This window comes from Thunnus albacares, chromosome 5 (genome assembly GCF_914725855.1).
Source record: "Thunnus albacares chromosome 5, fThuAlb1.1, whole genome shotgun sequence".
Taxonomy (NCBI): domain Eukaryota; kingdom Metazoa; phylum Chordata; class Actinopteri; order Scombriformes; family Scombridae; genus Thunnus; species Thunnus albacares.
This window is the reverse complement of record NC_058110.1, coordinates 36,058,753-36,069,892: the sequence shown is the minus strand read 5'-3', so window position 1 is coordinate 36,069,892 and position 11,140 is coordinate 36,058,753. Positions and strand designations below refer to the sequence as shown.

General features: G+C 38.9%; 2 protein-coding genes across 2 annotated transcripts in view; one reads left to right on the top strand and one right to left on the bottom strand.

Moving 5' to 3' along the window:
* LOC122981723 overlaps positions 1–11,140 on the top strand; it is a 930,226-nt gene that overhangs the window by 199,590 nt on the left and 719,496 nt on the right. The gene's annotated exons all lie outside the window — the stretch shown is intronic.
* LOC122981766 (NACHT, LRR and PYD domains-containing protein 1-like) overlaps positions 3,102–11,140 on the bottom strand; it is a 13,709-nt gene continuing 5,670 nt past the window's right edge. The window contains exons 3-9 of the mRNA XM_044350509.1: positions 10,734–10,870; positions 10,232–10,278; positions 9,630–9,844; positions 8,367–8,644; positions 7,567–7,680; positions 7,318–7,459; positions 3,102–3,635 (exon numbers count right to left, since the gene is read on the bottom strand). Coding sequence (XP_044206444.1) covers positions 3,322–3,635; positions 7,318–7,459; positions 7,567–7,680; positions 8,367–8,644; positions 9,630–9,844; positions 10,232–10,278; positions 10,734–10,870 — 1,247 coding nt within the window. The 3' untranslated portion in view covers positions 3,102–3,321. The remainder of the gene's footprint in view (positions 3,636–7,317; positions 7,460–7,566; positions 7,681–8,366; positions 8,645–9,629; positions 9,845–10,231; positions 10,279–10,733; positions 10,871–11,140) is intronic.

Genomic DNA, 11,140 nt, shown 5'->3' with positions numbered 1-11,140 from the left:
CAGTGTTCTGTTGTTATGTTATTCATCATTATTATTGATGCAGTATTATGTAGGAGGTACTTGAATGTTGTAGTTGGTCAAAGTTGAGCTCATCTTAACTGCGTCTTAATACTGTTGGGGAGTTTTATTTATACCAGTGCACCATATTTTATAACTGATCACATGTTTAGTTTGTAAAACCTAAATCTCAAAAGTAAATATAGCTGTTAAATAAATGTAGTGGAGTAAAAAAATCAATTACTCCTTCTGAAATCTAGTTGAGTAAAAAGTATGAAGTAGCATTAAAATGTGTGTACTCAGGTAAAGTACAAGTACCTGATGATTGTAGTAAAGTACAGTACTTGAGTAAATGGACCAGTGGAAATAAAGAAAACAAATATGATGGTTTGGTGTTTTACTTTGACACTGACTCTAATCCAGCTGCAACAGTTTTACAACCTTAAAGCTACTTAAGGGGAAATTTAAGGTGGAAAGTGGATTAGAAGAGGTTAATAAAATGTCAAAGCTTCCTGTTTCACACCTGATATTTATGTAGACAAGTTGTGTCCATGTCATAGGTGAGTTGTTTCCATGTCACAAGTTTGAACCCAGCTTGTCTCCCTTAGAGACAAAAACACTGTTGGATAATTGAGTCTCAGCTCACTGTTGATGCAGCAGCACCACCTGCTGTCTTAACCAACAAACTACCAGCTAGAGTCAAATCTCCTCTACATCTGTTTTTAAACCTCTTATTAGACATCCTTCATGCTCACTGCTGTGTGTGTTATTGTTGCTGTTTGTCTCATTTCATCATCTGCAGTTCACTGAGGACAAAAAATACACTTCGGGAGGAAATATGCAACAATCATCATCAGTCAGAAGGAAAGAAATGCAACTAATGGGCTTCACTTACACCAACATGTATGAAATATACCAGTCTATAGAAATTGGACTGTGGAGACTTATATTACACAAGAAGTACAAGTTAGAGGAGATTATAAAAAGAAACAGAAAGAAGACAGAAACATGATCTCTCACTAAGAAGAATGACTTTAGATAAACATAAGTGATTAAATGAAACCAGTCACACCTGCACACATACATATAAATACATGATAAGTACTGATAAAGAAGGAAGCGGCTCCAGAAGCTCAGTCATTCTTTGAACAACAGCACTGCCCTCTGTCCACAAGAATACATCACAACCAGAAGCAATATTTTTTCACTGACACAACAAAGGTAGAGGTGGGAATGTTTGTGGGAATATACCTTACATTTTACAGTAAATTACATGAAATACTGAGCAGTTAACAAATAAAAGAACAAATCAGGGACAACCTTATAATTTATTAATCATAAATCTATTATCATAAATAGTTTAGTAGTAATCCATTAGTCGCGCGGGGGGGGTTATAATGGGACAGAGTGCACAGTAAACTCGGCAGCCACACATCTGTTCTGTATTTCTCTGTTTTGTGTCTTCAGGTTATGCTCCATTTGGTTAGGCGAGTTCACAGTTGTGAAAACAACAGGGGTGTTTTGAATACAGTTTTCACAGGTAATTTGTTAATCTGTCCCTCCCGCCGCAGGAAATAATGGATTACTCCTGGAAAGCTATTGATGTAGCACTTTTCTCCTTATGAAAATAACATGGAGATTATTCGACCAATGAGAATTTAGTCGGACAAGAGCATATCGACCAACTAATCGACCAGTCGACCAGCAGACTACAGCCCTAGAACTCTGAATCGGCTGCTGAGCAACACAAAACTAATAACTACTCACTCATTTCTAATTTCCTCAACAGTATTTACTTTTTTTGTCTCTTCAGGTACAAAACTAAGGCTCTCTCTGTCTTTCTGTCCAATCCTGAAGCCTGTCACCATTCTCCTCTCACAGCTTCACTGAGGAAAGCAGCCACTGAGAAGGCTGGAGGTTCACCAGGAAATACTGGACCTTGCTTTGATAACTGTGTTTAATACAATACTGTTGAAACCACAACGGACTGACTCCAACTCTCTACTGAACTCAGACTCTCCAGTCTACAGTGTGGACTCTCCTTAAGATCACACAGAAGCTTCACTCCTGAAACCTGCAGCTTGTTGAAGCTCATATCCAGCTCTCTCAGGTGGGACAAGTTGGATCTGAATAAAGAATAAATGATGTATATAAAAATACATTTATAATGCAGTCAGATGTGTTCAGGTTTGAAATGGGTAGTTCAATGTTACTATGACCCAATTAATGAGCTTTTCACTAAAATTAGTAACTTTGTCATTGTGTATTGTGGATCATCATGTCAGCCTTCTACAGACATCATCCAAATGTCACCACAACATGCAGACACATATTCATGTCAACACTGATTCATAAAAAACTATATTGATACTTTAAACACCTGCATTGATCTCTCTCCCTCTGTGTGTGCATCTGTTCACATCACAAACTGGCTCAGTCAGTGACAAAAAAAGGAATCACATGAATAAAGTTTCTTAAATGACATTTATTGTGAGTGAAAGATGAAAATATTCTTTAAACAACGACATGAACAAAGATTTTATGATCTGTAAATGATCAGAGACGACTTTTCAGCTCTTTTGAAAGAAAATGTCCCAATTGGTCTGTTTCCATGTGGCATTGAATCTCCTTCCTTTTAAGTTCCTTCTTAATGTCCAGGTATGCTCTGAGTTTCTGGACAATTTGAATGGGATAGTCTTGGTCAAGACACCAGCGTCACTTGTGCTGGTATAAAGATCGACTTTATTTTGAGACCAACATGTTTTGGCTTGTGGCTGTCAGGGTCAAACTGGATTTTCATCTTGTGACACACTTTCTTCAGCATCTGATTTAGTCTGAAACCAGTGGGAAACAGATCTTCAATGGGAGAGGGGTCTCTTGGGCAGAACTGTGCGTCTCGTCCTACTACCCTCGCAGTATTTTCATGTACCCAACAGCAGAAGTCCTGAGGTTTGGAGCAACTCACAGGATGTGACACAGAGAGCCTGCTGCAGTCAGTGGCCCTAAAGCTTCATACTGTGGAGCTCAGCATCCAGCACATTCTAAAGATTATCTTACAATACATGAGTCTGTTGTGAATTTCTGTAGACATGTTTTTTTGAATAAGTGTTTTTTGATTGCAGACCTTTCTCCTCCCATTATACATATTCATGTCCTCTCAGTACTAATGTGAGACTTGTGACATGATATGAGAGACAGTGGTGTTATTTGGTGTATAGTAGAGCTCACAACACTTTAAAGTGAACCTTTCAGTTGGAGATCTCTCCAATGTTGTTGCCTTGGTAACCATAATTAAGTAATTCTGAGTCTCATTCCAACTTCAGCTCAAAGGTTCAGCTTCAGGGTTTTGGAAAAGTGTGGATCCAACTTTCGCAAGTCAGTAATCAGAAATGAACTGGCTTGTGTTCCTTTGTTGATCACCATTGTAATCACATCTCGAGCCTTCTCAGCTCTGGATTTTGTTCTGACTGACTCCATTTCTTCTTCATTGATAACACCTCTTTGCAAAAGTCCATCCAGCAGCTGGTTTAGAATAACATCAGACACTGCTTTAACAAACAGTGTCCGAACTGAGCGCAGCCTCTCACGTGGTGAGGGATTCTGAGTCCTCTCTGGATTTTCCTTTCTTAAAGCAGCATCTGAGGGACCAGAGGAATAGTGTAGTTCAATAACTTGCAGTCATGTTTCAATGCAGACCTCTTACTGTGTTCAGACAGAACATGAAGCATCATTTGCTCACATTTCACCACTGGAATATTTCAGTTTATTTGCCCCAAATTGTCACTGCACTGACTGTACGTTAGTTGTAATGGATGTCGACTGAGGCAGAGATGACTGATATGACACAGCCCTGATTCATTCACAGTTGTGGGTAGACATGATTGATCAAAGTTACTTTTAGCTTCTTTACACGAAGCTCCTCAGTCCTATTGTTTACTTTTATCTCGGTTACATTTTATAATACAGCCTGTGATTTACGATGTAATTTCATTGTATGAATCAGGCACCAATAAAACACTTTGGAAGAAAACAACACCATGGATAACAAGAGGGTAATGATAATAATTATTCATTTTAGAGGAAAGGAGAAATAAATTATTATCTGAGGATTTTTGTAAATACTGAGTATCTATGGTACAGTACTGGGAGACAAAACTGAGGTTTGGGAAACATTGTGTTCACAAACTGGTTCTTCTTGCGTAAAAAGAACAGTCAACACTCGCTATTACAGCCTGCATATAATTCTTACTGTGTAATTTTTAGAATTAAACTAATAATTACTAGGTTCCTCAGTTCCACATACTGTATATTTGCAACATATATTTATAACACACAGTGCTATGAAAAAGTATTTGCCCCCCCTCCTGACTTCTTCTATTTTGTATATATCTCAAACTAAGTTGTTTCGTATCTTCAAACAAAATGTGACTAAACAAAGGCAACTCGAGTAAAAACAAAATATACTTTTTAAATGATACATTTATTTAGTGAAGCAAAAAAGCTAATATGCAAAACTTCATTGATAATTGGGTTCAGTTGGACTAAACACACCCAGGTCTGATTACCGCCAGACCTGCTCAATTTACATATTACTTAAATAGAACTCTTTCAGCTCTGTGAAGTTGTTAGTGAGGTCTCAACAAGCAGCGCACCATGCCAGAAGAGATGAGGAAGGAGGTGATTAAAATACATCAGTCTGAGAAGGGTTACAAAGCCATTTCTAAAGCTGTAAGACTCCAAAGAACCAAAGTCAGAGCCATTATCTCCAACTGGAGAAAACTCAATACAGCAGTGAACCTCTCCAGAAGTGGCCAACCTTCCAAAATTCCTCCAAGAGCACAGCAACAACTCATCCAGGAAGTTACACAAGAGCTGAAACCAGCATCAAAGGATGCACAGGCCTTTCTCACACCAGTCAAGAACAGTGTTCATTACTCTAATGTTAGAAAGACACTGGCCAAAAATGGCATCTATGGGAGAGTGGCAAGGCGAAAACCACTGCTGACCCAGAAGAACGTGAAGGCTCATCTCAGTTTTTCCAAACACTCCTTGATGACCCTCGAACCTTTTGGGAGAATGTTCTATGGACAGATGAGTCGAAAGTGGAACTGTTTGGAAGACAGCTGTGCTGTTACATCCGGTATAAACCAAACGCAGCATTCTACATAAGAACAACACACCTACAGTCCAGCATAGTGGTGGTAGTGTAATGGTGTGAGGATGCTTTGCTTCTTCAGGGCCTGGTTACTTGCCATTATTGAGGGAAACAGGAATTCTGCTCTCTACCAGAAAATCCTAAGGGAGAATGTCCAGTCATTAGTCTGTAATTTGAAACTCAAGTGCAGCTGGGTTATGCAGCAACACATGATCCAAAGCACAAGACCAAGTCCACCCCTGAATCGCTCAATATAAACAAAATTAAGGTTTTGGAGTGGCCTGGTCAAAGTCCTGACTTGGACCCCATTGAGATGCTGTTGCAGGACCTTAAACTGGTGGGTCAGGCTGGAAAACCCTCCAATGTGGCTGAATTAAAGTAGTTATTCAAAGTAGAGTGGGCCAAACTTCCACCACAGTGACATGAAAGTCTAATCTCAATCGTTTGCTGTTGTTGCTGCTAACAGTGGCACAACCAGCTATTAAGTTTAGGGGGCAATTAGTTTTTCTCATGAGTGATACAGGTGTTGGATAATTTCATTTAATGAAGCAAAAGGTTGTCATTTAAAAACTATATTATGCGTTTACTCAGGTTGCCTTTGTTTTATTCTAAATTTTGTTTGAAGGTCTGACACAATTTAGTTTGAGATACATACAAAAATGTAAGAAATCAGAAAGAGAGCAAAAACGTTTTCACGGAACTGTATAACATATTTATATTATATCATTACTGTACTTTATTATGTTACAGTTTTTCCTCCTCAGATGATAATAGAACTTCCATTAGCTGTGCAGTTGAGAAAGGTACTTTTGTTTTCTACTCCACTCTACCCGATATGCTGCAGTGCTCGATGTTTAGAGCCATTACTCAACCTGTCCTTACTCCATACACAGTAACAATGAGAGTGTATGTAGCCTGCCTGCCCAAAGCACATATAGTGCTCCTCTGTATTTCCACAGTTTTTGGCAGCGTAGCGTAGCTGTCAAACAAATACCAGTAACGCTTTACTTTAGGTCCTTTAGTTTTATACTAATTTCTTAGAAATTCATATAAACAGTAATGTGCAGGAACAATATCTAACAGTAAATTTTGAGCATTTTATAGAAAGGATGGTGCAATTTGGTACACATTATTAGGAAAAACAGAAAAAAATGGATGGTTTAGTTGGTAAGTGCCCACTCATATCTAGTCTCATACCTAGTTGTTAATTTGCAAAAACATTTAATAAATTAGACTCAACAATTCTTTAACAGCCTGTAAATACTTAGTTTTCAGTGTGCAGTGTTACGTGTCAAACTACATATTGGCTTGTTTCTTAAAAACCCCGTAACAGGCACAGTATACCACCACATTACGTAACCCACTCAAAGAAATGTCCTCAAAATGAACAGTTACACAGTGGCTACTTTCAGGAAATTATTGAAGCAACCTAATATGCTGATATATCGTTTCACAAACCAAACTACACACTGAAAAGTATTATTTTCTGTCATTTAAAGAAACAAGAAGCCTAATTTATCAGGAATTTTTGGAAATTAACAACTACATATTATCCCAAATATAATGAGTCGGCACTTACCCAACTGAAGCAACTTAACACTTTTTTCAGTACCAACTTGCACCACCCTTTCTGTAAAATCTCCTAAATATTTACCTGAAATTACCTGAAATACTCACAACATTTTCAGGAAATAAGTATAAAATTAAAGGACCTGTGGAAAATGTTACCTACATACTATAATTACCACAGAATATGAGTTATTAACACAATGTTTCCCAAATCTCAGTTTCAGAGTTTAATTTATTTCTCATTTCCTAGAAAATTTCTAGCTGTTACTCTCTTGTTCCACATTGTCTTGTTTTCCTCCACTGTACCTACATGTATGTACCAGCACCAGTAAGTACTGATTCATACAATGTAATTAAACTAACACAGACTTTCTTATAAAATGTTACCAGAATTGTTTGACTCATAAGTTAAAGTTTTACAAACATTTCTTGTAAGTTTTACATACACTGGCCAATAAGATCCATCAAATCTGGATAAAAAAGTGGACTAAATAATGATCTGAGGCAGAAGAAGAACAAAGGTGTCATGGATCACTCAATAACTGTTCTATTCTACTATCAGGTGGAGTGTTACTGCAGGAGGATGAAGCCTTTACCAGTCAGATCCACTTCATACTTCCAGACCTCTGTATTTTCTTGGTCCTGGACCATTAAAGTCACTTTGTCTGAGTTTGTAGGCAGGCGGATCTCAAACATTTTGTGGTAATCTGGTCCAATCTCCAGGTCAAAATCTGCTTTCTGAAAACCAGAATTATCCAAAGTGAACTAAAAGTAACAAACAGCAGTTTTATGAATCGTGTTACAGAGACCTTTGTCAGGTATTACAAACTGTCTGAAATACTCACTTCAGGTTGTATTATTGAGGCCTCAGGACAGAGAACGCTGTAAATTTGATCTTTGATGAGTTTACATTTGGGAGGGGCCTCAATGTAGTTAGCATCTTGATGCTGTGCCCTCACCTGAACAGACACCAGAACATTTTTATTATAAGATTTAGAGCCCAACTTTATCTCAGCACAGATATATCAGTATCAGCGCATTTGTAGACTGATAAGGAACAACTGGATACTGTGTTCACTCGTCTGTAGTGTGTGACAGTTGTATTTGTCTGCTTATGTTATTCGTATTTATTGTACAGTGTTTATGCTGCTCTCTTTGCCAAGTCACTCTAGAAAAAGAGATTTTAATCACAATGAGACTTTAACCTGGTTAAATAAAGGATAAGAAGGAGAACAAGAACATTCAGTGAAGAAATGCTAAATGCCACATGTTTGAGATCATTTAGAAATTGAGGGATGGGTGACATGGATAAATTTCCATCTCCAGTGCCAGGTGCACTTTCTGAGAGACATAACATTTCATCAGGTGACTATCACTGCACTGAAAACACACCTGGTCTTATGTATGTATCAGCACAATATCGAAGACACAATGTATTATTGTCATCACACAGTTTTGTTGCATTTATCACTGTACAAAAATGTATGACAACTGTCTGCGTGAACTAATATAATCTGTATGACGATGTAAACATTTACAATTAAATTTTGACTCCATATTCAGTTCTTACTAGCAGCTTTAAGAACAATCAGCCAATCAGTTTGGACTGAAAGTGAAGCTGGAACATAACAACATAAAGTTTTACCTTTTTCAGAGGGATGTTTCTCGGCAGGAGAAACACGTTGAGTTTCTGCATCTGTGTTATTGGGTTTGGTAGTCCAAGGAACAGTAGGACTTGGCCACTAACTGGTTTCATGTTGTTCCAAAACCTCTTAATAAGATCAACAGCCCAGACTAGGCCAAAGGCAGAGAAGTGAGGGACATTCACAACCACATGAGTGTCTGTAATCTCCAGCGGCTCCAGGATGCTCATTCCATCATCAGTGATGTGGACGACAGACAGCAGACCTTCAGGGAGCGGAGCTGTGAAAACACAGATTTATTTACTAACAATAACAATCTCATTATAATGTTAGCGGTCATTTTATTTGATTTCTAGAACACTCAGTCTGGTCAGTAAGGAATTAAACAGTTTCCCATGTTGCAAAACGTTAACTGTAAAAGTGTTGGTGGGTGGGAAGCCGGTGAGGAATTGTGACTCCTTTTGATCAGGCAGGGTTTCAGTGAGGAAATGGGAGGGGGGGGGCGTCTAGAGGGGATCAATTGTTCAAACTGGCTATTCCAAACTGGGGAGAAAATGAAAATGAATGAAGATGACATCTGACCCCCTGAGCTTCCCTCTTAGGACAAATTACCACTTGTATAAAGAAATATATAATAATATCAGAATTTAATGGGCAGTCTGGCCTGAACTGAACAGGAGAAAATTATATTTGGGTTGTTCTGTCTCCCTTTTGCCACCACAATTCTAAAGCAGGACAAGCGCTGTGGAAAAGGACAGATTCTTTGAATGTTTTATTTTAGCTCCATTTCTATCCAAACCCATCATGTTATGGATGACTGTTAAAGAAAATGTATTTAAATATGCTATTTTCTAGGTAAGTTACATACTATTGCTTTAAAATTTAATTTATTTCTGAAATCAAATAAAATTACAGTTTAAACTGTGTGTCACAAGACAAACGTACACAGCATCTGTTCAAAATATCTCTATGCTGCTTTTGTCAGTTTTTCCCTTCTCCTGGGCTCACAAGTGTGTCTTATGTATCTCCCCTCCTACCCCACTTCCTTTTCCTTTTCTTCAAGGAGGTAAAGGGCTATGCTGCTCTTTTTTCCTAATCCCCTTTCTGCCACAGTGTTTAGCTCCACTGCTGGGAAGACTCCAAGAACAGATAAATCAGTGTTTGTTCATCTTGTGGCTGTAATGAACTCTGCAGCCTGTAGGGGGTGCTTACAGGAGTCTTATTGTTGATTTACTAAAATTCACAAAGCACAATTATCAGCTTACCATCCATGGTTTCACAGTGTGGCAGGTGGAGCTGACTGACAGCACTGTCAGGACTCTGGATGCTGAACAGCGGCCCTGCAGCCATCTTGCCAGCTGGTTGCAGGAGGCTCTCATCCCATTGGACAGTCCTGTACTCTAACTCCGCCTCCTGAACCATAACAAACACTAGTCCAGTCAAAGAACACCGGAACATACCTGGACCAGGACACCTGAACCTGTAGGACACAGAGGAGCTCATTACACAACACAAGCTCATCCAGCCTTTTTCCTGGTTTTAATGGATAAAAACTAAAGAATAAATTTGCTGGAGAAAATGTGCTGTGACTGCTGCAGTGCTTAAAAAGCTGGAGACCAAACTGAGCTGCTGGATAAGATGTAGGTGAAGCAGCAGCTGCAGGAGTATGAAGAGTTTGAAGAGTGTTAAAAGTGAAGTGTACTGAAGAGACTCAGTGAAGGGAGTTGAAACAACAGTTGAGTCTGAGCACTAAATAAGTTGAACTACTTAACAGAGGGGAACTATCTGAAAGGAGCTGAAGTGTAATCACTGAAAGGAGTTGACAAGGTTGAAGGTTGAAATATTCTGCATCTTATGTTTTGGTTACCTGTATGAAATGTTTGAAGACTCAGTCAGCACTTTGGGTGTGAAGTCCTAAAACGTAGAAAGTGACATTAGTTACAGAAACTGACCATCTCACTCTCACAGTCGTACAGCAGGACAGGATCCTCACTGCTTCAGTTTCTACTCCACCTGCACTCTGTATTGTTGATTCATCACTTGATTATCATTAGTTCACATGACTTAATGATCAGTTGCTCTTTAACTTTAAATTCTTCAGTGAAATAATCCTGCAGGACTATGTTGGACAGCAGCTGGTGGTTTCAGAGATGAGGAGGTAGAAATGAATTAGGAGGAGTTTCTGATGGAAGAGGAAGGAGCAGAGAGTGAGAGCAGAGGGAACAAGGGCTTGTAGATAACACAGATGACAGGAAATCATGTTTGGAGTTTAGACATAAGGAGTATTAACCTCTGGAGGAACCCAAATCTGATCAGTAACAAATTAATAAACATGTTTAAGTGAAAAAGGACATTTGTATTGACTCTACCTGCAAGTAACTTGTCTCAGTCAGATTCTCTCTGTACACAAGCTGCTGCTGCTTCAACCTCTCTGGATCATCAGGATATAGTTGATCCTCTCTGTTGTCCTCAGACACATCAAGGGTTGTGTTGAATGTGGACAGATCTGGTGGGAAATCAGAGCCATCGGATGTGGAGAAGACACACAGCAGACGTTAAACTCTTCTAGACATCCTTGTGGCCCAGTGGGCTAAGACTCATACAGAAAGCTGCAACACAAAGTCCCAGTTTAAAGGTCACCACCAGGTTTGCACACCAAGACGTTTTTTTTCGTTCGAAATTGTCGCATGTCAAAAAATAAATATGACGTCACGTTGTGTCAATCACGTTTACACACTGACTCTGACAGTTTCGTCCGTCATTTAAGTTTTCAGAG